General features: G+C 35.2%; 3 protein-coding genes across 8 annotated transcripts; all 3 read left to right on the plus strand.

Annotated features, from left to right (window-relative positions):
- The first annotated feature begins 1,774 nt into the window (after nucleotides 1-1,774).
- On the plus strand, nucleotides 1,775-7,652 carry LOC145601480 (uncharacterized). 3 transcript variants are annotated; one of them, XM_081657500.1, is made up of 7 exons: nucleotides 1,775-2,273; nucleotides 2,527-2,584; nucleotides 2,837-3,040; nucleotides 3,215-3,297; nucleotides 3,891-5,750; nucleotides 5,884-6,052; nucleotides 6,668-7,652. In XM_081657500.1, the coding sequence occupies exons 3-7, from the start codon at nucleotides 2,968-2,970 to the stop codon at nucleotides 7,303-7,305; spliced, it is 2,823 nt and encodes a 940-aa protein (XP_081513626.1). In that variant the 5' UTR covers nucleotides 1,775-2,273; nucleotides 2,527-2,584; nucleotides 2,837-2,967; the 3' UTR covers nucleotides 7,306-7,652. The 3 variants fall into 3 exon arrangements, with proteins under 3 accessions (XP_081513626.1, XP_081513625.1, XP_081513627.1); XM_081657499.1 differs by having other exon boundaries at nucleotides 1,776-2,273; nucleotides 3,888-5,750; XM_081657501.1 differs by lacking the exons at nucleotides 1,775-2,273; nucleotides 2,527-2,584; nucleotides 2,837-3,040; nucleotides 3,215-3,297 and adding an exon at nucleotides 3,516-3,600 and having other exon boundaries at nucleotides 3,888-5,750.
- A 3,347-nt stretch (nucleotides 7,653-10,999) lies between these two features.
- Nucleotides 11,000-14,796, plus strand: LOC145601327 (WUSCHEL-related homeobox 8-like). The gene is made up of 3 exons (XM_081657326.1): nucleotides 11,000-11,487; nucleotides 12,539-13,072; nucleotides 14,264-14,796. Exons 1-3 carry the CDS (start codon nucleotides 11,247-11,249, stop codon nucleotides 14,347-14,349), a joined length of 861 nt encoding a protein of 286 aa, XP_081513452.1. The 5' UTR covers nucleotides 11,000-11,246; the 3' UTR covers nucleotides 14,350-14,796.
- A 302-nt stretch (nucleotides 14,797-15,098) lies between these two features.
- On the plus strand, nucleotides 15,099-26,322 carry LOC145601681 (uncharacterized). 4 transcript variants are annotated; one of them, XM_081657736.1, is made up of 7 exons: nucleotides 15,099-15,305; nucleotides 23,670-23,903; nucleotides 24,114-24,302; nucleotides 24,439-24,523; nucleotides 24,828-24,882; nucleotides 25,396-25,534; nucleotides 25,654-26,322. In XM_081657736.1, exons 3-7 carry the CDS (start codon nucleotides 24,123-24,125, stop codon nucleotides 25,756-25,758), a joined length of 564 nt encoding a protein of 187 aa, XP_081513862.1. In that variant the 5' UTR covers nucleotides 15,099-15,305; nucleotides 23,670-23,903; nucleotides 24,114-24,122; the 3' UTR covers nucleotides 25,759-26,322. The 4 variants fall into 4 exon arrangements, with proteins under 4 accessions (XP_081513862.1, XP_081513863.1, XP_081513864.1 ...); XM_081657737.1 differs by having other exon boundaries at nucleotides 23,763-23,903; XM_081657738.1 differs by having other exon boundaries at nucleotides 23,791-23,903.
- The last annotated feature ends 271 nt before the right edge of the window (nucleotides 26,323-26,593 follow it).

Consider the following 26,593-nt stretch of genomic DNA (forward strand, 5'->3'; position numbering starts at 1 on the left):
TTTTGGTGTTGCGGGCCTCGCGATCGGGTTTAGTTAGCCCGCGCCTTTTTATTGGACTTTTGTTATTGAGCCCGGTCTCACGTGAGTCCGGTCTCACACAAAACCTTTTGTTACTTATTGGATTCAATTGAACTTGATTAGATCAAGTAAACTGAAGTTAAACTATCCAGAATCTCATTAACACGATAACTAAGGCTCTATACTAATCGAGGCGAGTAATGTATATGAGTATAGGAATCATTATTTAGAAAAAGGATAAAAATGGTTAAGTTAACAACCTATTATTAAGAAGAAGTGATGAGGATATGAGCAACAACTAAGAAAGGTCCATATGCATGTGATTAAATGATGGTAGTGTCCTTGACCATTGACCGCAGTTTTACAGTTCTTAAATTCAACAGAACTAGAAAAACTGTCTGGGTTTAATTAAGCCAATAATAGTATTTTGACTTAATATTATTAATTGAAGAATAAAAAAGAGTAGTTAATAATTAAACAAGAGGTGTTTAAGATTAAATAAATTAATACAGCTAATTAGACAGTTTGCTTTAACGCACGAAGTCATACAATTGGAGGAGAGAGAAAGAGAATTGAAAAGAAAGAAAAGAATATGGACGACGTGCTACTCTTTTTTGTAATGTTAGCGTGTGTGCCGTAGACTGGACTACCAGTAGTATTTCATTACTCTTTCTAATTTATTTTGCTTAAATTTCAATTAGATACGAATAATTACTTAAATAAGGACTACTACTTTACAGTTAGCAGTTTGCACAAGTAGTCACCAGACTCACCAGATAATCGCACCTCTATCTTGTTTCCGGGTATACATAATACACTTACAACAGGGTGTATTGAATGACGGTCTAATTTTGTTCAACAGCGCGCACACAAAAAAATTATGGGCATACCTGTTTTTGTCTGGTGTTTTGAGAGCCACAAGGGGGGCTGAGAATCGATCCAGGATCTCCTAGAACGTGGAAGGAACCTCTAACTACTTGAGTTATACCTCACTTTTATGGGCACATCTATAGTTAGCTATAAGTGTACTCGAAAACAAATACTACGTAAGAATTTGCAACCAACTATTGCCTGCTTATTAGAATTGGTAACATAAGTCTGATATTGGGAGTTTTTCGTCGTAAATTTGTAGGCCCAATCCACCTTAAAAAAATTAAGTTTAGGAACAGTTTTTATTACCAAATTCATTGCATAGTTTGAATTAAATTCGTACAAGTTTTACAAAAGGTTTTGTGTGAGACCGGGCTCAATAACAAAAGTCCAATAAAAAAGGCGCGGGCTAACTAAACCCGATCGCGAGCCCCGCAACACCAAAAACATGATAGTGGACTCACGGGAGTCCGTCTCACCCAAAACTTTACCAATAAGTAAATATCAGATAAATAAAATGCACTGATTTTCACTAAAAGATCCGAAACAACAGTGATGTATGAGTACGTACAATTCATTAGCACGAGTAAGTTTTTTTTTTTTTTGAAAGCTAGCACGAGTAAGCTCTATCTTTTATATTTTTCAAATTTGGGAAATTCCAAATTTTCAATTGAATTATAAATCATTAATTTCTCCTTAAAAATGACGTGGCACATGTTTGTTAGTCATTAAATCACATTCATGTTACAAACCTCCCAATGTCTCTCTCACCTCAGGGGAAGTAAATAATAGTGGGCCATTAAACAACTACCCATAAAAAACACAGCAAGAGTACTTCTCCTATAACAATAATCAACTTCCTAAAGATGCAAAACCCCCCCTTGCTTCCCACTTTTTAGCTGGTTGTGGGGTTCTACACCTTCAACCTCACCTTTACTTTCCCATTCTTTAATCCGGACGACGATACACTAATTAAATTGTACCCGTACTAATACACGAGATATTAATACTTTTTAAATATTCGTTTACTCAAACAAAAGAAAAAGCTTACTCTCTCAACCCCTAATAATAATAATAATAATAACATTATTATTACATTATTATTTTTTATTCTCATCATCATCTTCTTCTACTTCAACGTTATTAACTTATTATTATAGATTTATAGTTATAATAATAATAATAATTATTATCATGATTTATTAAATTATTGTTATAGTTTGATATCCACCATTACCTGCTTTGAATCTTCAATTCTTCCCCACGATCTCCATTCTTTCTCTCTCTTCATTTGTTTCTCTCTCTACAATTGCTAAACTTCAGCAACATTTTCTGTTGCAGTTTCTCTCTCTTTTACTTCATCACATTTTCCTGTCATTTATTGGGTGCGTTAATTCTCAATTTTATATTTTGTTAGATTTTTTTTGGATTTTTTATTTTCATCAATTTAGTTGCTTAAGAATCTGTAAACTAACATTTTGGTGATTAATGCATGTTTTAATGGTTAATCACATTGATTAAGAACATAATTATCTAGTAAGGAATATGATAGTTCAGATTAGTTGATTATGATAATTTTAACAATCTTCTAATTTAAGTTTTATTATTATTAACTTGTTTTTTTCTTCATATCTGCAGTTTGATAGAGTAGCAATTGGAAAATTATTATTAACAATCTGAACAAACAATATTGAAGGTAAATTTTTTTTTGTTTGTTTGTTTGTTGATTAATCAATAAATTTGACTTAATGTTAGACATTGAAAAATTATGAGAATTCACAAGAATTTGATTTTTGTTTAAGTAATGAAATTATGAATGCATTGAGATATATTGAGTGTGACAATCCTTAATTATGTGGGTTTATATTTAATTTTTGTATATTGTATGATTTTACCAAAAGCATTGATTTTTTTTTTTTTCTTTGTTCATGTTGTTGTACCTCAACAGGCTATATTTGATTGACTTAAGTGGTATGGTTGAGACATCAAGGATACGTTTCGATTTTTCGAGGTTTTAGTGGGTTGATGGATTGTTAAGATTTTGAGGATTTTATTGGATTTTGATAAACTGGAGGCTGCATGGGAGGATTATTGCACCTTTTTGATTTTCATCAAGGGTCCATGGGAAGGAGACATAAGAAACAAGGGAGTGGTATGAATTCAATCTCATTATACACGAATTCGTTGCATTTGTTGTACACTGATTTTTGTTTAGGTTCTGATACTTGATTATGAATGTAAGAATTAGAAATATACATTGTGATCTATGTAATTCTATCAAAACAGAATTGACTGATATTGCTTGTAAATTGGCTTATATATGTAGCCGATGTGGCAGCTCCTCGCAACAGTATAGAGATGGCAGCTGAAACTTTGCGGAACCATTATGCTGTCGAAAGCTATGAACAGGTGATTTGCCCTGGTTCCTTACAATGTATTGCAATTTTTCTAAGTACGACATATGACCTTGAGTATCTATGTTGCCTGTCAGTTTGGCACAGATTGTCTTTCCTCATCTTAGTTCAAGATTCATTGCTTGTGTTGGAGGCATGAGAACTTGAAATCAACTACGATAATTTGCATATTAACTTATACATCTTAAAAACCGGGTCAAATCAGGATGAAGTGTTAATTATAGGGCACTCGTTCTGTTGTAGTCTGATCACACTTGTTCTGATTTCTGAAGATGATCCTGCTTTCAATTTCTGATGAGTAAGGTCCATTGCTCTCAGTCCTTATTGAGTGACTACAGCTTATTCCAATACTCGTATTCTATTGTTATCAGTGGTCTCATTTTACATAGCTCAATGAAGTATCACTCTAGTCGTATCAACTTTCTTGGTCACCCCTTAGTCCATCCAAAAAATAAAGAAAAATCTAGTAGCATATTGGGCAAGAGTATTACATTTTAATTTTTCATGACCATAATTATTCAAATGATCAACTTGCTTATTTTGTCGCTAACTGAATTGGTTTATTTTTCAATATATTGAAAACAGCAGGATTTTCCCAAGAGGAGCTACTATCCAACTGATGCCTCAATGAAGAAGTTGATTAGCAAGGACTTATCAAAGCAACAAAATAATAAACAGAATTCACCAAGTATTGTTGCAAGGCTGATGGGGATGGATCTATTGCCAGTAAATTCCGAACCTGAAGTTCAACCTCTTCAGGATGAGGAAGACAAGGTCGAATTCATTGACAAAAAAGTCCAGCTCATAGAAAAGGTTTCATCTGTTCGTGCCCCTAAAAAGTCTAAGTCGTCTAGCAAAAAGGAATACCGTTCATATAAAGACACATACTTTAGATACTGGAGCAGTGGCAAAAATCTTGGAAAGCCACGTCCTCGTGTACATCCTCAAGAGAAAGAGCTTCAGAAATTTAAGAAAGACTTTGAAGCCTGGCAGGCATCCAGGTTCCTTGAATGTGCAAGGGTGGTTCAACTCGGCAACATTCCTGAACAGTGGCTTGCACAATTGGATCTTACAAAGGAAAAGATGTCTATCTATGAAACTTCCAGAAAAGATGCTATGGATAAATCTGGGGAGCCCAAGAGGGACGCGTATAGATCAAGGTCTCTACATGGAGATGATTTTGAGCGTCTTGGATACAAGAAGGATGCATTACTACCTAAGCACAAGGAATCACATTCTTTCAGTGCATTACGCCCAGGTAGAGACTTTGAGCAGCACTCTTTAAGGGATTCTGAGATAGGCTCTGAGAGATGTAGGTCTCTACATAGAGATGATTTTGAGCGTCTTGGATACAAGAAGAATGCATTCTTACCTAAGCACAAGGAATCATATTCTTTCAGTGGAGTACGCTCAGGTAGAGACCTTGAGCAGCTTTCTTTAAGGGATTCTGATATAGACTCAGAGAAATCTTCTGCTCCCTCAAAGATAGTAGTTTTAAAGCCTGGTCCTGATAGCTTTAGTGCCAATGATGAGTCTTGGGTTACTTCTTCTAGCTCAATGGATGATAGAGATTGTATAGAAGATCTTCTCGAGGAAGTGAGGGAAAGGCTGAGATTCGAAATGCAGGGTAATGCCTTGAATAAGGGTTCCATGGTTAGAGGAGGTGGGATTGAGACTCCATTTAAGGAAAAACCAGCATATGAAAGACAAACCTATCAACCGGTTGCTAAATGTGTGAAGGAGAATACCAATGGAGACCTGGATAGGAAGTTGTTTCGATCAGAATCAGCAAGGTTCTATAAAAATGAAAGTCTGATGAGTGAGCTGGCTCCATCATCGCCAGAATACATGAGCAAAGATGCAAAAAAATTCTTGTCAGAGAGACTGAGGAATATCTTAGATAAGGAAAAACACCCAAATCATCATCTCACCTCTGGTGGTTCTCCCAGGGAACCCTTGTTTGATGATGCTAGAGTACGATTAGAGAAAGCTAGGGATATCTTGAATGCTGAACATGGAAAGCACTCGTGGTGTGATGGGAACTACGGTGCAGATACACGAGCTCGGTCCTTCCGGTATGAGCTAAAAGACGATGGGAATACTCCAGAACAGCCATCTCCCAGGAATCTTATTCGATCTTTGTCAGCTCCAGTATCAGGAATGGCATTTGGGAAGCTTCTTCTAGAGGACAGATATGTTTCACCAGGGGCGCATATTAAAAGGAAGCATGAGGGCTTTGATAAATTTTCATTTGATATCAAAGACCAAAGGAAAGAAAGGTTTAATTTGCGAGAAAAGGTTTCCAGTCTCAAACATAGCCTCTCTCTTAGAAGGATGTTGTTTAGCAAAAAGCTCGAGTCAATGGATATGTCTGAGAGCAATGAATTTGATTCAACAAAAGATATAATGAATGGACCCTCAGTTATATCAAGTTTTAATGACAGAAATGTAAGTGAATGTTTTATCCAAATATTGAAGTATTGATTAATGCATGAATTTCCAGGATTCAGATAAAACCATCTGTAGTGGCTCACCTAGAAAGATCATTGATTCATGTTTGTTTCATCTGCTGTCATTGTAGGACAACTCAACTGAGCTTCCGCCTAGTCCTGCATCCATATGCAGTAGCTATCAGGAAGAATTTTGGAAGCCAATAGACAATCCTAGTCCAGCATCAATATCAGACGTGACCTCTGTAGAAGATCACGGTGTGGGCAATGTTTTTAAAGACATCAGCTCCAATCTTACAGGTTGGCATCTACTAAGATATCTTATATTTTTTTTATAACTGTGGTCATTAATTGGGTAGCAAATTGCTTAAGATCCTGAGTTTCTAATACATATTTGAGTAAATATATTGCATCACCGCCATACAATTTCCAGTCAGTTGTATAGTCAAGTACATGCAGCATTGGCTAGTGATTGGTTCATGTTAATATTACCTGCACCGAGGTCAACTTATATAATTGTACTTTAGCTATTTTTTTCAGACTGATGCTTTATTGTTTTAAGAGGGAAACTATCCTGATATACCATAGCCGTGTCAAATTTATGGCTAAAATGATCATGTCACTCTTATCATTCTAATCTGCATAGAGGCTTGCCTTTTGCTTGTTAAATGAATGTTCATGCATAAGTTATTTGACTGTTATTAGCTACCTAGAAATTTATTCTAGGAACATTGCTGCTGAAATTTGGAAATGCTTTTATGTTTGAACTTAATAGATGAATTGGCCCATAAGCTGTCTGATCAGCAAGTTGTTTGTGCATGCCACTCTCCAACTGTAGACATATGTCAATTGTATTTATCATCTTAAGAACTCAAATTAATCAATCTTTTTTCTTCATCAATTCATGTGCAACAGAGTTGCGAAAGCAGTTGAATCAACTTGATTATGAAGGATCAGAGATCAGTCAAATCACCAGTGTTACCGAGGATCCTTCAGAATCAGAGATGATTGAATTGGAATGTGAAGCAGAAGTCTATATCAAAAACCTACTTGTTGCTTCGGGTTTGTATGATGGATCGTGGGTTAAATCTTTTTCGAGATGGGATCCATATGTGAAGCCCATGGGAAATTGGGTCTTTGAAAAAGTGGAAGAATCATACCAAAAACCAACCAACGAATATGAAGCTGCGAGCTACAATGACAGTAGTTTGGAGCATAAATTATTGTTTGATTTATTGAATGAGGCACTCACAATTGTACTTGGGCCCCCTAGGACATTGTCTAAGTTCAAGAGGAAGATAACTGAAGTTGCCATGTTGCCCCACCCTAAGGGAAGAAAACTATTGGAGCAGGTATGGGAGATGGTATGTGAGTTTTTATACCCCTCGAGCTACACATCCTGTTATTCATTCGACGATTTGGTTGCTCATGATCTGAATGTTATGCCTTGGTCTAGTCATTTGGATGAAGAGATGTGTGATATGGGTAAAGAACTGGAATATCAAATTATAGGTGACCTTGTGGAAGAACTTCTGATGGATATGCAGTTTTAAATTTTGATTGTGACGATTGTGTACAGATACCACAGTTTTTACTCGTGGGATAGCGTTGTGTATAAGGGTGAAGTATGGACTCACCGATTCTGTGATCAGTGTTCGTAAATTTACGTATATGGCATACGATGATTGTAGGTGTTCGTGAATAGGTAGGGGATTTAACCAATGACTGTAAATTTTACTTCTCATGTATCACTAATTATTTTTTCTTTTTCCTGACAAGTTGATCTACAATGAAAACAGGAAATGCTGATAATCTGAGTGAGATTCTGAATAAATTGTCCTGTACATTGCTTTATCTTTCTGAAGTATGTGAAAGAACTTTTTCCAGGAAACTTTAACATTTGCTGCTTTGAGCAATTTGCACTTTTCATACAGTTCACATTACAGCAACCTGTTCTCACTTTTCTGACTGAAGCAAAACAAAGTACTCACAATATAACAATATTAAAATCTGCTATTCTGCCAAAGTTTGATCCAAATCTAGACTACTTGACTGGATGATTTGTCTAAAATGACCTGACCCAACCAAAACCCGACTAAAATAAACCCGATTGAATTGACTTACCGACTTAAACCTGACCAAGTAACCCCGTTTACCCACCAATTGACTAGAAAACACCTCAATACAGTTTACAACTCTACACAATGCCAAATTCATCAAATTCTAATTGTCATTGGGCCTTTGCCAAGTCTTACATAAGAAGATAGACCAAATGGGCCATAAACTGATATAAAGATTAAAGACTTAGAAGAGCAAGATTAAACTGTGAGAAGTAGAATGACACAAAACAGATTGATTGTTTAAAAATCAGATAATAAAATTGGTACAAATTGCTGAATATGTATCACAAGCAAAGGTAATTCACTAATTTGGTATATGTCCTAGTCACATTAAAAATGAATGGACCTAACCAAATAAGATAACTAAAGACTAGGTTATTGTGTGTCAGTGCATAAGAGGTTGGTAAAGAGGACCATCAAAAAATAAGTAGACTTGATCGAGCTCATGAATAGAGTTGCCTTTATCTGCAGGCAACTCATCATTTTTTTGGGCGGCCGAAGGTTGGTTCACCTATTTCTCTTTTTGACTTTTTTTAAGGGTCTAACTTTGTAGACTTGAGCAATAAACGCATTGAATGATGCTCCACCAAAAAAAAAAAAAAAAAAACCTCATAACAATTACAAATTTTAAAGTGTAAATTAACATACGGAGTACTTTGTATTATTTGATATATATATTTAGAAGAACAAATTTTATTTTTTTTATACCTTATGGTATTGTATAATCAATGTTATTTCTTTGTTTATGCGCAAGGTACGACTGACTACTGACATTACGATAAAGATTCATATAAAGTTATAATGCACACATGGATTGATAATAAAGATGGTGCATAACCTCTCTTAGTTGGGTAGACTATTGAGATATTATTATGAATATTTAGTAAAATTCTGTAAACCCCAGCTAATTCAGTTTAACTTGAAGATGATGGTCTAGGACCCTAGGTATTAAAGGTTGCCCTTGGGCCTGTTCAAGAGAAGACTAGAGACCCGAAAAACAATAGGTCAAGTTAAGACCCAACATTCCACTTTCAAGGGGTCTACTTAAAGGGACTCTATCAAGTGGATAACTAATAATTCCACATTACTACTGTACGAGTAGCTTTTTTAAAATTTTGGTATAGCTTAACTTTAATCCATTAGTCAACTTTTACAAAAAGAGAAGGATATAAATTTCTTACATTTTTTACTTTGCCATCCTTAGATCATGATCTACATTGTAGATTTGTAGGTATTATACTAACTGTATCTTACTTAGTTTACTCCTTTTCCCCGTTTCATTTTAGCAAACATGTTGCTTTAAACACGTGAAATTGTTAGTTTTTTTGAGTATATCTAACTGAACGACGAGTTCACATATGCGTAATAACCATTCAAAAGGGCTAATTGATTTTAGGCATAATCTAACACATACTCGTACATAGCTACACGTGTGGTACAAACGCAACCCTGCACCGTGCCGTGCCTAATTGAATAATAGACTACGTGGTATGCGCCACCCTAGCCTCAGCGTTTGAATTGTATAATAATTATAGAAGTATAGAACATGCGCTCCCCAATAAGTCCAAAAACATGTATGATCAGGTTTATTTGGCCAAATGACAATTGGCGTACGGCGGCGGAATGGAGGTGCACATGATTTGTCGGTTTACTGCAAACACTTAGAAAATAACCTTAATACTAAACAAATTAATAAGGCTATTGTTTTGAAGTTGGAATATTCTATCTTCATTTCAAAATTATGTACAATGTTAGATTAGTAGACTGTGTTGGGTGCATTGTATCGGAACATGTGTGCGTATTGGAACCAGAGTACTACTACGATGCTGTAATTTTTTTTTGACTAATTTAACATTCTCCCTCCGTCTCTAAATTACATTCCTCCTTTCTATTTTTGGTATTCCAAAATTACATTCCTTCTTTCTATCTTTGGTAAGTTTTTTTTAGTATATCAACTCTCTTTTTTTGTTTTACATTTAATGCTTTCTCACACATCCTTACATAATCTCACTCATAATCCTTGTGCCAAATTACAATGAATATGATTGGTTAAAATTTTTCAATTAGGAGCAAGTGATTGGTCCTTTTTTTTGCAAAGGATTGATGACATGTCATGAGTAATAACTATTCTATCTTTGTGCTTCCCATTGCATTATCTAATTATTGTTATTTGTCTTATTCTTCTCTCCTTAATTCCCGTGCAAATTTCCAAAGAGGAATGTAATTTAGGGACGGAGGGAGTAATTAATTAAGTATTGTATCATAATCTCATACTCATTTCCCAAACCAAAACTTACTTACAAAGTGCATTAGATACACTAATTATCTTTTGTATATGATTATTATAAAAACTTGAAACCAAAACAAATATGGATATTTGGATATAGACAAACTTTTTTTTTTTTTTTTTTTTTTTTTTTTTTTTTTTTTTGAAAGAAGATATAGACAAACTTTTGAAAGTAATCACTAAATATTTTTATTTTTTGAAAAATTATACGTAGTAAATTGAATTTGAGCTTAACCATTATTAAGGTCATGAATCAATGTAAATGAGTCCAGACTCACCCTAAAGACCTAAAAGTGTCATACAGTATGTTTGTCAATTCCACAAACTTATGCAAAGGTTAGGGAAGACAAATTTATTACAAGTACAAAATTTTATTACTTGGACTCTTGGTTTAATTGAACCGACTATAGTCTTTATTACATAACATTAAATCTATTAAATTCAATTTCTAATCTAAATTCGACGATTTCAAGTCTAAAATCAAACATTTGATTTTTTATACTCACATCCAATCTAACAAACACATCAGTTTCATTTGTTTATTTATTTCAAACTCAAATTTAATAAATTCGGATATAATTTACTAAATTACACATCGGATAAAACGGATACACGTACAAAATTGGATAGGATAATTGAATACACATGCAATATTGGATAGAATATTTCGGATACGATTCAGTGTTGTCAAATCCCGAGAAGTACAAAATCTCTCGAGAAACGGACAAAAGTTGCACCCTGACCTCGATGCCCGTTTAAGTTAACCACATGCGAACACGATCCTTCATTCTCATAACATACATCCTCTCCTCTTCTTCTACCACTATATAGTGGTGTATTACGCAGCAAACCCAGAAATAGTAGAAAATGTACAAAGTATAAACAAATTCCAAATCTTTTCTTTCTTTATTTAATTAAATTATCCCCCTTTAAAAATAAATTCTAAATCCCCCCTTTTTCTCCTCTTTCCTTTTTGTCTTTTTTTGAGGAGAGAGAAAAAAAAGTTAAAGAAAACGAGTTTTTCCCAATTCAACTCGTCTTCCTCCTACCACTGTTACTACTCTTACTGGAAAATTGTGAGAAAAAGATGATGGAATCCCAGCAAATTCCGCCGCAATTGCCGCCGCACGACGCCGGAAATGGGTTGATTAATGGCGGAGTTGACTTAAATGCGAGTAACAATGGTGGGATTAATGGGGTTTTGTATGTGAAAGTAATGACTGATGAACAGCTTGAAATTCTTCGGACTCAAATTGCGGTTTATGCTACAATTTGTGAGCAGCTTGTTGATATGCATAAAGCCATTACTGCGCAACAAGATCTTGCTGGTTTTTATTCTCTCTCTTCTGATTTTATTTTATTGCTCCTAATTATTTTATCTGTTACTTCATTTATTGAACTGGGTATTTTTTATAATTTAATTTTATTGATTATTCACTGCAAATTCTGGGTTTTTGACTTTTTATTTTTCTGGGTTTTTAATTTCATTGGGTTACGAGTCTGGCAAATATATGCATTTTAAGAGTATTTGTAATTAGATCAAGTTTTAATATTGGATTTTTCTGCTGTGATTTTATACTGTAGTAATTTGGTTAGGTGATATTCTTGTCAGTTGTCAGTGAAAAGTAGAAAATTGATCATGTTGAACTTCTAGTTATCACCTTCTTTTCATGTGATCTCTGTATTCCATCTCTGTAATATCCTTCTTCTAGAATTAATAGTCACGTTGATATGGTAATTAATTTGATCTAGTAATGTGACGACTATATCGGGACGAGTGACAGAGTAGTTTGACAAGGAGAGTGTGAATTAGTTGTGGGAATGTTTTACTTGTTCAGAGATTGTGTACATGTGATAAATGTAATGGTATGTTTGTACTTCGTGAATTGAATTAAATTGGCACAATTGTCAAGGTAGATCATCATTTATTAAGTATGCTAGTGTCTAGTCCCATGCCTATTTTTGGATTCTGGTCTTGGTGTGCATTAATTATGATTTAGTTGATCTTTAGAAAGCTGGGTCCATGTGTGCAATTTCACATATATTGGAGATTTCAAGCAAGAAAGGATGGTGAATTACAATCTAAATGTTTGTTCAGGATAATTTTTAGCAATGTTACAGTCAAACAATGTTCATATGTCTATTGGATCAATGTAGAATGTCATGATATGATATCGATCTTTCTCGGGGCAATTGCTTTTTGGAGAGGAATTATCACACAGGATCGTTATTGTAAAATGTCCTTCAATTGAGAAATCATATGTCTGTTGCGGAGGTTGACTGAGTTAGCATTACAAGTTTGGTTGAGTTGCTGGTTTGGATGATTGTGTCCTAAATTACATAGCTTCATGATAAATTTTTTGTTCATAAATAATACAGGAGTCAGGCTAGGAAATATGTATTGTGATCCATTGGTCACAGCTATGGGGCACAAAATTACTGCTAGGCAACGATGGACTCCAACACCAGTGCAACTTCAGATCCTTGAGCGCATCTTTGACCAAGGCACAGGAACTCCAAGCAAACAGAAGATTAAAGAAATTACTATTGAATTGTCTCAGCATGGACAAATATCCGAAACAAATGTCTATAATTGGTTCCAAAACAGGCGTGCTAGATCAAAAAGAAAGCAGCTCAACAATAATGCACAAAACAATGCTGAATCAGAGGTGGAGACAGATGCAGAATCACCAAAAGACAAAAAGACAAAGCCTGAGGATTTCCAATCTCAGCCTAACTCGATGCTGAGGACTGATGATTCTTGTTTTCAGAATCAGGAGATAAGTTCTAGTATGCACACAATCGATTCACAGTCAGGCAAAATGGATTCTGTGTTTGCTTCTGATGGCAGTTCAAAATCGAGCCAGAGTCTCAGCCACCTAGGATTCTATGAAAGCATCATGCAGAATCCAAGTATGTAGTTACATGAATGTTATATATGTTCAACAAGTTCTTTCCCCAACCCCACCTCGTGCTTGTTTATAAAATTCACTTTTTGCTTCTTCCTTTCTGTTGTCAAGAATAAATAATGTAGGAGTTAATGAGCATAAACCAGCTTTACATTGGCTAAGTATATTACTGCTTTTCTTTTGTCTAAGATGATATTGTTTGTCAGTTCTGTTATCTTACTTAAGATTTCAGGAAGTAGAACATGAAAAAAAATTAGTTGTGCCATACATTTAAGCAATGATCTTGACTCACAACTTTGTAACCTTGTGCTTCTAGCTTTCTATTGTGTTTAGGATTATTGCATATTTGGCATTGGGTTGTTTATAATTATTTTTCCCCTCAGTCTTAATATTTTTTTAAACTGAGCTGTTGCTTTACTTTAATAAATTCTTTTTGACATTACTTCAATTTTGCTTCTCTTGTTGATCTTCTTGTTTAGTTTAGAAATTTGACCACAGCTAATCGCTGCTTCTTTGTGGGAAGTCAAGACAAATATTAAAGAACTTATTGAACATATATTGTTGCTTAGTCATATCATGCTCGCTTTATTAATTGGCTAATTATTGCAATAGTTCTCCATATATTTGACTGGGGAAATTACTCTGGTTCCATATTCACCGTCTGTCTGAAAGAAGATAGAATTCTTATGTTGAAAAGACAGAGTATATTGGTATAATCTCAGCAGAAAATTGGAATAAGTTCTAGTGGTCCTTGGGATGGTGAAAGAGCCGTTTTTTCCCCATGATTGCCTTAATCCGCTTCATTGAGAGTTTAATATTTTGGCCTTTTAAAACCATCTTGGCTCCAGTAATCCAGTTTGCTGCTATTGCTCGTGCCTTCACTGCTATTGAATTTTCATTTGGCTATCAGTTAACTTGTATGCCAATACCTCACTTGTAGCAAGCCTGTTGGATAAACTGGAAAGGTAGATGTTAATTCATCGATGGCAGAGTTCTGAAGCTCGTGTATGAGAACTTTTAGTGGCAAACTCTTACATTTTTGCATATGCTTTCTTGAAATTAATATGGCAAGAGAAGTATACAAACTTATAACCACATATTACTTCATACACTTGCATTTTAAGGATATTGTTGCTATTAGTTATAAGCTTATGACAAAGTACTTACTGTTTATGGCCTGTTTTTGTAAATGCAGGAATTGATGACTTGATCGGTAAGATTGAAGTGCCCGGTAGTTATAACTCTTATCAGTCAACAGAGGACTACAGCATGACTGGCTGACTTTTATCCTTCGTGCTTGCTATTATATACCGGAGTATTTATTTTTCATGGAAAAAACCATGTTTGCAGTTTGAAGCCAAGCCGGGTCTCTAGCCGAGATTACTGAGCTAGGTAGCAGTAGTGACACCCCTCAGAAAGTAATTGGAACCTTTGGAACAACGCCCTGATAGTTCACGGTTGCTCTTCTGAAGTCTGTAATGATACAGCTGATCAAACTTTGTGTGTGAATTTGTTAATGGATTTAGTTTCAGTATTTGAAGTCTGATATATTAGAACTGTATATTTCCTTGGTGGATTCATGACAACTTTTTAATTTTATAGAACTCCCCGCTAACTGGAGAAGTGGAGAGTGGTGTGGCTTGTGTCTATGTTATGCATGGGATTTATATATTTGTACTCCCATGTGCTAGTTTTTAACGCAATGGATTTGCATTGTTTCTTCTCAAATCAATTTCATATATGTTTAATTACTTTCTTTTTGAAAGAAGATGTTGGTTAATTACTTGCTTCCTCCACTACAAAAATTAGGCCTTTTAGCTACGGAAATATAGCGACAATATTATAAAAATCCGTCACTAAATAAAGTCAGCGACAAAAATATTATATACATCGATAACTTTAGCGACAGATTAAAATATCCCGTCGCTAAGCAGCGACAGAATAATGTTATCCATCGCTTAGTTTAATTTTATTTTAATTTTTAATTGGAGAATAGGTAATCAAGAGGTTTCTTAAAAAAAAAAAAGCATCAACTTTTATTTCATGAAAATTTCGAGTATTCGCGCTGAACATTTCACTAACCCGCCTTAAAATTTCCGCCTTCTTTTCTCTGTAAACCCAAAAAACAAAGTTCTCACTCCACTTTGCTAACCCCTCTTTTCTCCTGACGGTGACGGCGAAGGTGAAGACTGCGAAGGTGAAGACGACCAACGACAACTGCATAGGACCTGTCAAAGGTATGTAGATCTATCAATTGATTTTAGGGTTTTAATTAATTTGTAAATTGTATTTTGGTTTAACATGTTATTGTTTGGGAATTTGGCATTTTGAGTTGAAATTCTCGCCATTGCATGTGCTTTTTAAATTTTCATGGCCTGTGCTTTATTTGAGTTCTTGGTTGAATTACAATTGATTATACAGAGATATGAAGATCTACTACTTAAGTGTGTATATTTTATATTGTTAATTACAATTTGGTTGAATTTTGTTTGTCTTACTTCTTACTTAGCTTATACCTTTTTTCCTTTTTTTTTTTTTTTTTTTTTGGAATTTTGAGCTCGTTGTATTGCTCAGGGGTATGAAACTGATATAATAAGATATTAATTATCTCTTATGATATTCTAGAAATTTGGGTAAGTTGTTACGAATAGCAACAAAACTTGACAGGAAGGGAGTACTTGAGGTCTCTTAAATCCAACTTGAAATGTGTAGTTGGCAATTTGGATATATATATTTATTAGTGCACATATACTGTCATAGTTTGAATTAGGTGAGGATTGATAAGTTTAACACTCCCTCCGTCCCCAAATTACATTCCTCTTTGGAAATTTACACGGGAATTAAGGAGGAATGAGTAAGACAAATAACAATGATTAGATAATGCTATGGGAATTACAAAGATAGATTAGTTATTACTCATGACATGTCATCAATCCTTTGCAAAAAAAAAAAGGACCAATCACATGCTTCTAATTGAAAATTTTAACCAATCATATTCATTATAATTTGGCACAAGAATTATGAGTGAGATTAGGTAAGGATGAGTGAGAAAGCATTAAATATAAAACAAAAAAAAGAGACTTGATTTACTAAAAAAAACTTACAAAAAATAGAAAGGAGGAATGTAATTTTGGAATACCAAAAATAGAAATGAGGAATGTAATTTAGGGACGGAGGGAGTAGCACATTTACTCTTGAATAGTTCAGTGTTCAAGAAGGGTGCCAACATTAAATCTTTTTCCATTGAAGTTAAATATAATTATATTTCTTTAGTGAATTAGTGCTATAAATTTATCTTTGTTAGATAACTAAGTCTAAAAGGCTGCTTTAAGATAACTAAGTCAATTTAAGATAATTGCTAGCTACTTTCAAATCAGATTATAAGGCTGCTAATTTTAAATATTTATAGTTATTGATCTATGTGTTGATTTTTAGTGGGGATATAGTGGAATTTGTGGGTATTGCTAAAGATAATTGCTTGCTACTTTCAAATCAGAGCTCTTTTTGAAAGAGACTGTTTTGTGGACTCTGTGAAGCCCTAGGTTACTACATGAACCCTTCATTGACTTACTTTCCTATATTGCTGTTTAAAATCATATACGATTACTGATTGATCACATAAAGGTCTGTGGTAGTCTTGAGTTATTGGAGGGAGACATGTACATAACTTGCTTTATTAATATTTAAGTAGCAAAATGTCAAATGGCCTCCTGTGATCTTGTGGAATCTTTGAGAAGCACCTCATCGTCATTCTCTTCTGCTCTCGAAAAAGTTGAAAATTGTCCAATATTAAACACTATAATCCATAATTCTGAACTAATTTTGGGAATTGTTTTAAAAATTTGAAGTGGCCGGGGGGTTTAGTGGTCATAAAGATAGGTTTAGAACTTTTAATATACTCCTAGGATTGATTTTGGTTTTTTTTTTTTTGAACAATTGATTTTCGTTTATGTATGGTTAATTCGAATATTTGTTGTAGTTGTAGTGGTAGTGGTAGTTATATGGATATTATGATTCCAAACTAATTTTTATTTATTTTTTATTTTTTTTTATTTTACGTATTTTTTTAAATTTTTTTTGAGGAATACATCCACTTCAATTTAAAAAGCATGGGAATCCAAAGAATGAGTATTAATCTATATTTTGACACTTTTATTTTTCCAAAAAATATTTTTTGTTGGCCCCATAAAAATATTTCTAGAAGATGGGGAAAATGTGGGGAATAAGAGGTAGGGCGGGATTTTAACACTTTTTACATCCCATGTTTCCCTTATTGTGTTTTTTTCGAGGTTCGAGACCGGGACCGAGAATATGGTGATTGACCCCAAAATAGGGTGATTGGGGACAGTTTGGGTTGTTGGTGATTGTTTACATGAGATAAGATATGATACTTACATAAAAATATGAGTAGTTTGTTCAAATACATCAATCAACTCAATATAACACATCACACATCATATCAATCAACACACATGTGAATAGTAACAATGAATAGTCACTATTGTCAAATCAACACACATGTGAATAGTAACAATGACTATTGTCAAATCAATCATCATATCATATAATGTGTTCATTTCCACTACTATTGTCAAATCACATCATATCACTATTTTACCCATATTACATCACTTATATAGCATAATTATACTTTTATGACATCAATATTGTCAACTCATGTCATATTATGACCTCACATCATAAAAAATTTATTTTCATAGCACGACATCATTATAGTCAAGTCACCTCACTTCTTATATACTTTGATGCCATCATTATAGTCAAATCACATCACTTCATTATAGTTATATGACATCATTATAAATATATGACATCACTATATTCAAGTCACATAACACATTATTATACTTATATAACACTATATTTCATGAATTTAAAAAGAGTCAAAACTCATTCTTGGTACTTTATGGACATCTTAATCTGCGTTTTATGGTTTCAAAATTCCTTATATGATCCTAAGAGTCATCCAACACATTCAGTTCATTTTTCGAAAAAATGTCAAAAATTGATCCGAAATGGTGTATTAGCCTTTAATTTTGGACAATTTTCCACTTATTTTAACACGGAAACAAATTACTATGGACCATAATACACCCCGGGAGACTATTTTGGTGGGTTCAACCATCGAATATGCCTTTAAACAGTCAATTTACCAGTTCGCAACTTAGACCGATTTCGTGAACTCAAGCCTACCACGGACATTTATGACAACATATAAAGGTAATAGATGGTTTCAAACGGCATTATAAGACCCCAAGATGTATCCCCTAAGATCTGAGGACTTTTCGCCACCGGGCCCCGTAACCTCAAAAATTCTTCAAAAAGCGTGGATAATAGCCTTCAATTTTGGAATTTTTGACCCTTTTTTGCCCAAAAATAAAAATTGCCCATATGTTAACCATGGTCCTTAACACTCTCTGAGAGTCCAATTGGGTGGGTGGAACCATCTAATTTGCCTTAAAACGTTTAATTTAACCGTTCACAACTGGTACCGATTTCGAGACCTCAAGCCTCCCATGGACATTTATCACATTATATAATGGTCATATATGGTTCCAAACGGCATTATATTACCCTAAGATGTATTCCCTAGGGTCTCAATACTTTTCACCACCGTGCCCCGTAACCTAAAAAACTCTGGATAATAGCCTTCAATTTTGGAAATTTTTAAACTTTTTTCGCCCGAAAATATAAATTGCCCACATGTTTACCATGGTCCCTAACACCCTCCGGGATTCCAATTCGGTGGGTGGAACCATCCAATTTGCCTTAAAACAGTCAATTTACCCGTTACAAACTTGCACCGATTTCGTGAACTCAAGCTTACCATGAACATTTATGACAATATATAAAGGTCGTATATGGTTCCAAACGGCATTATTTGACCCTAAGATGTATCCCTTAGGGTCTCAAGACTTTTCGACACCGAGCCGCGTAGCCTCAAAGATGGTGGATAATTGCCTTCAATTTTGGAAATTTTTGACCTTTTTTCGCCCGAAAATAAAAATTGACCATATGTTACCATGGTCCCTAACACCCTCCAGTATTCCAATTCGGTGGGTGGAACCATCCAATTTGCCTTAAAACGGTCAAATTACTCGTTTACAACTTCCACTGATTTCGTGAATTCAAGTCTACCACACACATTTATGATATTATATAATGGTTATATATGGTTCCAAACGCCATTATATGACCCTAAGATGTATCCCCTAGGGTCTCAAGAATTTTTGCTACCAGGCCCCGTAACCTCAAAAATTTCTCAAAAAGTGTGGATAATAGCCTTCAATTTTGGAATTTTTTTGACCTTTTTTCGCCCGAAAATAAAAATTGCTCAAATGTTTACTATGGTCCCTGACACACTTCGGGAGTCCAATTCGGTGGGTGGAACCATCTAATTGGCTTTAAAACGGTTAATTTACATGTTCACAATTTGCACCGATTTCGTGAGCTCAAGCCTACCACGAACGTTTATGACATTATGTAATGGTCATATATGGTTCCAGACGACATCATATGACCCTAAGATGTATCCCCTAATATCTCAAGACTTTTCACCACCGGGCCCCGTAACCTCAAAAATTTCTCAAAAAGCGTGGATAATAGCCTTTAATTTTGAAATTTTTTGACCTTTTTTCGCTGGAAATATAAATTGCCCAGATGTTGACCAAGGTCCCTAACACCCTTCGGGAACCCAATTCGGTGGGTGGAAACATCTAATTTGCTTTAAAACGGTCCATTTACCCGTTCCCAACTTGCACCGATTTCGTGAGTTCATTCCTACCACGGACATTTATGACATTATATAATGGTCATATATGATTCCAATTTATATTATATGACTCTAAGATGTATCCCCTAGGCTCTAAAGACTTTTCCCCATCGGGCCCTAAAAACTCAAAAATTCCTCAAAAAAGCGTGGATAATAGCCTTCAATTTATGAATTTTTGACCTAAATTCGCCCGAAATGAAAAATTATCCAGATGTTTACTATGGTCCTTAACACCGTCCGGGATTCCAATTGGGAATGTAGAACCATCCAATTTGCATTATAACGGTCAATTTACCCATTCACAACTTGCACCGATTTCGTTAGCTCAAGCCTATCACGGACATTTTTGACATTATATAATGCTCATATTTGGTTCCAAACAGCATTATATTACCTAAGATGTATCCCCTAGGGTTTCAAGACTTTTCGCCACAAGGTCTCGTAACCTCAAAAACGGTGGATAATAGACTTAAATTTTGGAAATTTTTGATCTTTTTTCGCCCGAAAATAAAAATTGCCCAGATGTTTACCATGGTCGCTAACACCCTCCGGGATTCCAATTCGGTGGATGGAACCATACATTTGCCTTAAAACGGTCGATTTACCTGTTCACAACTTGCATTGATTTCGTGAGCTCAAGCTTTCCACGAATATTTATAACATTATATAATGGTCATATATGGTTCCAAACGGCATCATATGACCCTAAGATGTATCCCCTTAGGTCTCAAGACTTTTTGCCACCGGGCCCCGTAACCTCAAAAATTGTGGATAATAGCCTTCAATTTTGAATTTTTTTACCTTTTTTTACCCGGAAACATAAATTTCCCTCCGGAACCCTATTCGGTGGGTGGAACCATCTAATTTGCTTTAAAACGGTCAATTTACCTGTTCCTAACTTGCACCGATTTCGTGAACTCAAGCCTACCATGGACATTTATGACATTATATAATGGTCATATATGGTTCCAAACGGCATTATATGACCCTAAGATGTATCCCCTAATGTCTGAAGACTTTTCACCACCGGGCCCCATAACCTCAAAAATTCCTTAAAAACCGTGGATAATAGCCTTCAATTTTGGAATTTTTTGACATTTTTTCTCCCGGAAATATAAATTGCCTAGATGTTCACCAAGGTCCCTAACACCTTCTGGGAACCCAACTTGGTGGGTGGAACCATCTAATTTGCTTTAAAATGGTCAATTTACCCGTTGCCAACTTGTATCGATTTCGTGAATTCATTCCTACCAAGGACATTTATGACATTATATAATGGTCATTTATGATTCTAAACGATATTATATGACCCTAATATGTATCCCCTAGGGTCTCAAGACTTATCGCCATCGAGCTCCGTAACCTCAAAAATTCCTCAAAAAGCGTGGATAATAGCCTTTAATTTTGGAATTTTTTGACCTTTTTTCGTCCGGAAATAATAATTGCCCTGATCCCTAACACCCTTAGGTAGTCCAATTCGGTGGGTGGAACCATATAATTTGGGTGGAACCATATAATTTGCTTTAAAAAAGTCAATTTAGCTGTTCACAATTTGCATCGATATCGTGAACTCAAGCCTGCAACGGACATGTATGACATTATATAATGGTCATATATGATTTCAAATGTCATTATATGACCTTGAGAATTATCCTTTAGGATCTCAAGACTTTTCCCCACCAGGCCTTGTAACCTCAAAAATTTCTCAAAAAACGTGGATTATAGCCTTCGATTTTGAAATTTTTTTACCTTTTTTCGCCCGATAACATAAATTTCCCTGATGTTCACCAAGGTCCCTAACGCCCTCCCGGGAACCCAATTCGGTGGGTGGAACATCTAATTTGCTCTAAAACGGTCAATTAACCCGTTCCCAACTAGCACCAATTTCGTGAGCTCAAGCCTACCGCGGACATTTATGACATTATATAATGGTCATATATGGTTCTAAACAGCATTATATGACCCTAAGATGTATCCCCTAAGGTCTCAAGACTTTTCGCCACCGGGCTCGTAACCTCAAAAATTCCTCAAAAAGCGTGGATAATAGCCTTTCAATTTTGGAATTTTTTGACCTTTTTTCGCCCGAAAATAAAAATTACCTAGATGTTTACTATGATCCCTAACACCCTCCAGGAGTCCAATTCGGTTGTTGGAATCATCTTATTTGTTATAAAACGGTCAATTTACCTGTTCACAATTTGAACCGATTTCGTGAGCTCAAGCCTACCACGGACATTTATGACATTATATAATGGTCATATATGATTTCAAATGTCATTATATGACCTTTTTCGCCCAGATGTTTACCATGGTATTTGATATCCTCCGGGAGTCTAATTGGGTGGGTGGAACCATCAAATTTGCCTTAAAATGGTCGATTTACCCGTTCACAACTTGCACCGATTTCGTGAGCTCAACTCTACAATGGATATTTATCACATTATATAATGGTTATATTTGGTTCCGAACGACATTATATGACCCTAAGATGTATCCCCTAGGATCTCAAGGCTTTTTGCCACCGGGCCCCATAACCTCAAAAATTCCTCAAAAATCTTGGATAATAGGCTTCAATTTTGGAATTTTTTGAATTTTTTTTTTTACCATGGTCCCTAACACCCTTCGGGAGTCCAATTCGGTGGGTGGAACCATCCAATTTGCCTTTAAACGGTCAATTTATCCGTTCACAACTTGCACCGATTTCGTGAGGTCAAGCCTACCCCAGACATTTATGATATTATATAATGGTCATATATGGTTCCAAATTGCATTATACTTCCTCCGTTTCTATTTAGTTGACGCGTTTGATATAGGCACAAATATAAAGGAGAGGAGAGAGAGTGATAGAGAATGAAAAAACAAGTAGGGTAGCTGGTAAATGCAAGGTAAAAAATTTACCCAAAAAAGAAACGTGTCAACTAATAAGAAACTTCTTAAAAAGGAATACGTGTCAACTAAAAAGATTCGGAGGTAGTATGACCCTAAGAGATACCCTTAGAGTCTCGAGACTTTTCGCTATCGGGCCCCGTAACCTCAAAAATTTCTCAAAAAGCGTCGATAATAGCCTTTAATAATTTCCCAGATGTTTACCATGTCCCCAACACCCTCCGGGTGTCTATTTGGGTGGGTGGAACCATCCAATTTGCATTTAAACGGTCAATTTATCCGTTCACAACTTGCACCGATTTCTTGAGCTAAAGTCTACCACGGACATCTATGACATTATATAATGGTCATTTATGATTCCAAACGGCATCATATGACTCTAAGATGTATACCCTAGGGTCTCAATACTTTTCGTTACCGGACCCCGTAACCTCAAAAATTCCTCAAAAAACATGGATAATAGCCTTCAATTTTGGAATTTTTTGACCTTTATTCGCCCCGAAATAAAAATTGCCCATATTTTTACCATGGTCGCTATCACCCTCCGGGAGTCCAATTGGGTGGGTAGAACCATCCAATTTGCTTTATATCAGTCAATTTACTCGTTTTTGTACACGCCTCTTATATTTGCGATAAGCTTTCACCTGTACGTAGACGAATAATGGTTTTATATGGGTTGAAACTACATTATAAACCCCGTGATGCATCCCGTAATGTTCCGTTAAATTTCGACACAGGGTCCCGACACCTTCTAAATCGCTCTGATTTCGTGTATTATAGCCTTCATATTTTACTTCCATATATTATTTTTTGAACCGGCGAGATTATGCATCCAAATACTTCCAAAGGTTCCCAAAGGGTTTTGGGAGTCATTAATAGTGTCCGGAACCATCTAATTCATCTTTAATTATCATGTCTTAAGGCCTTAGGAGTCATAAATAGTGGCCGGAACCCGGTATGCCTTGTCCTTGAGAGTTAAAATAAGCTGTATATCAAGTGTGCTTCTCCGAACTAGGTAATAACGGTGGTGCCGTCGTCCGCAGAACCACCCAGGCACCTCCGCCTCGCCATATACCTCCATTGGCTTCTTTATCGTCAAGATTTGTTGAGAGAGAGAAAAGTTAATCTCTAATCTTCGGCGAATTTCAACCTGTAGGTATGAAATTCATTACTCAATTTTTTTATTCTAATTTTCATTTGATTCATTTCAATATCATCTGATGTATAAATCCAGAAATTAACGAAATTAGGTTGAAATTTATTTATTTTATTGATTGATCTTTCAATTTCTATGTAATATTTGTGTTCAGATTTTGAATTTGCTGAGTTTCTGGAATAAATTGATGAAGTATTGAATAATTTACAGATTTTTGCAATGGCTGAGAAACGCATTGTCAATTCAAAATACATGTACATACATGAGGCTGGAAAATGGCCTTCACAAACAATTGATGTTCATCATGTAATTATCAGGAAGAATCGTCCATGGAATATACTTGCTTGCTTCTCAGCTGTTGTTTTACTGTTAAATGCCTTGTATCTTATACTAACACAGGTATGCTTGTGTAATTTTCGAGCTATGTCGCTTCGTGTTTCTTGAATTGTCACCTTGTTATGCAATTATTAGTCTATGTTGGACTAAGATTGGACTGTAATTAAAGACTTTGAATCGATTTCCGGTTTTTTTGCAGGATATGCTTGTTTCTGTTCTTCTTTTGTACTTGATTATTGGTGTCGTCGTCTTCAGATTATTGCGTAAGAATATTGTTGAGAAAGGTGAGGGAACTGAGGATGCACTCGATTTTATTTTTGTTTGGTTGCTTTCTGTTAATTACACTCTTTGATTGCATGATCCTGTAGGGGATTGATATATTTGCTCAAAATACTAGACGAGTTTCATTTGTTGAAGGGAATTGCCATATTGATCGGAGGAAGAATAAGTTTTGTTGTTTTGAATCCTAAAGAGAAAAATAATGTTGTAGAATGTTGCTTCTATCTGATGTCTGGAAGGAAATTTTCTGTAATTAGCAGGTTTTTAAAGAATAAGTGTTCTTCTAACTTCCATCTTCTTATGTGACAGAGTCTGTCGTGATCATTCCATCGTTTGGAGTCCAACTCGAAACCCATTATAGAAGGTACTTTTCCTGAACTACACAGATTATACAAAGTTGTCTTATGTAACATTATGTAAAAAGGATGAGGTCTTGAAAAAGTCTAGAATACACTTGATGAAGTGCATACAGAATAACAAAGTGCATACAGGATAACGAAGTGCACACAAAATGTAGTGTGAAATTATGTTGGATCATTTTTTTTTCCCTGTAATTGGACAACACTTTGCATGGTAGTGAACTAGTTACTAGTGAGAGTGTGAGACGGTATAAGCTTGGTCAGCCTAGCAAAGGGCAAAATGAAAAAGGTTGCAATGTGCAGCTTAGACTAGAATTCTACCTAAACCTGTATTTAGAAATTAGAGATGGTAGTGATGAATCATTATCTTGATTATTTGTAAATACTTATTGCACGCAGCTCACAGTATCTTATGCTGTAGCTGTTAACATTTTTGGCTGAATCTTGTCTGGCTTGAACTTTACTTCTTTTGGTCTTTTATCTATACTCATATTTTTTTTTCCTGTTTTTGCTCATAGTGGGAGAGCTGTCCATTGCTTTGTCCCCATTGACAAGATATTGAAGCCTATTCTGAATGAATGTGTGACTCCAGTGACGTGTTATTGGAGCTTGGCTTTACTTTTACGTGAAGAAGATGAATTGAGGCTAGTCTTTAAGGTATGCTATATCTGTCCTCTCGCTCATTCTTTAGCTTTAGTGGTTAAATATCTCTGAATGCTATCTATGCATGTACTATTGTTTCTTGTGTGCCACTGATTGTTGCTTTCTTTTGCCAGACATTGCGACCCCCGCTTAAGATGCTGCTGCCAATTTGGAAGGCACTTTGTGCTGCTACAGATTCCAGTGACAGCTTAGAGACAAAATCAGACTCCCAGGGCTGATTTTTTTGTAAGGTTTGAAATGTGAAATCACATAGGTCTTTGTGCCCCAATGAATTCTACAATCTAAGGCTCGGGGGATGGTGGCAGGCTGGTTAGGGAACCGCTGATGAACAAATTATTGAAATGGATCACTATCATAGAGCCATAGAGGCATAGACGTAGCAGATGGGAGACTGATCCCCTCTCCATTTGGCCAAATCCTTCTGGAAATCTTGACTAATAAACCTTTGGGAGCCGTTTCCAGTTTCACAAGAGTATCTTAAGCTTTGGAAAGGAAATCACACCCAAGCTGCCTATGGCGATGTCAAATGACAATGATTAAAGTCAAATTAATTTGAGGCTGTTGAGTTTTGTATTGATGCTACATCTTGAGGTGCTTAGCAGTTTATTATTGGGATGAGACTGCTTAGTCATATGTTCTTTGAATAGTCAATCTGTTCTTATATATCAAGAACAATACTCCCTTGTTTAATTGGGTGTTGAAGGTTGTAGTTATATAGATTAAGGAGTTTTTCAATTCGTATGTTTATAATAACAGGAGGTTATCTGGTTTATGTTTTTTAATCTTTTGTTTTTGGATTTTTGTTTCATTTCTTTTTTTTTTTTTATTAAAATGGCAAAAAACATGGATGCTATATGGAGACAGATATTATGCAAACTTTCTAGGATTGTACAAATGCTGCATTTTTTGCATTTTAATTTGCTTGATAAAGTTTGTGTCATCTGTAACTCTGTAAAACTAACAAGATCTTCAATAAAAAGGAAAGGGAAATAGTTGAGGGAAAAAAGTTCTCATCTCATGGTATATCAAAAAAAAATTTAATATAATTATACC

This window comes from Chenopodium album, chromosome 21, assembly GCF_948465745.1.
Source record: "Chenopodium album chromosome 21, dcCheAlbu1.1, whole genome shotgun sequence".
Taxonomy (NCBI): domain Eukaryota; kingdom Viridiplantae; phylum Streptophyta; class Magnoliopsida; order Caryophyllales; family Amaranthaceae; genus Chenopodium; species Chenopodium album.

Bases quoted from the DNA above. Each gene is read 5' to 3' on its own strand.
- LOC145601681 (XM_081657736.1), top strand. From the start codon at position 24,123: ATGGCTGAGAAACGCATTGTCAATTCAAAATACATGTACATACATGAG. The intron at 24,524-24,827 runs GTGAGGGAACTG...CTTATGTGACAG, and splicing joins TAAGAATATTGTTGAGAAAG to AGTCTGTCGTGATCATTCCA. The intron at 24,883-25,395 runs GTACTTTTCCTG...TTTTGCTCATAG, and splicing joins CTCGAAACCCATTATAGAAG to TGGGAGAGCTGTCCATTGCT.
- LOC145601480 (XM_081657499.1), top strand. From the start codon at position 2,968: ATGGGAGGATTATTGCACCTTTTTGATTTTCATCAAGGGTCCATGGGA. The intron at 3,298-3,887 runs GTGATTTGCCCT...TATTGAAAACAG, and splicing joins CTGTCGAAAGCTATGAACAG to CAGGATTTTCCCAAGAGGAG. The intron at 5,751-5,883 runs GTAAGTGAATGT...CTGTCATTGTAG, and splicing joins CAAGTTTTAATGACAGAAAT to GACAACTCAACTGAGCTTCC.
- LOC145601327 (XM_081657326.1), top strand. From the start codon at position 11,247: ATGATGGAATCCCAGCAAATTCCGCCGCAATTGCCGCCGCACGACGCC. The intron at 11,488-12,538 runs GTTTTTATTCTC...TAAATAATACAG, and splicing joins TGCGCAACAAGATCTTGCTG to GAGTCAGGCTAGGAAATATG. The intron at 13,073-14,263 runs GTATGTAGTTAC...TTGTAAATGCAG, and splicing joins AAGCATCATGCAGAATCCAA to GAATTGATGACTTGATCGGT.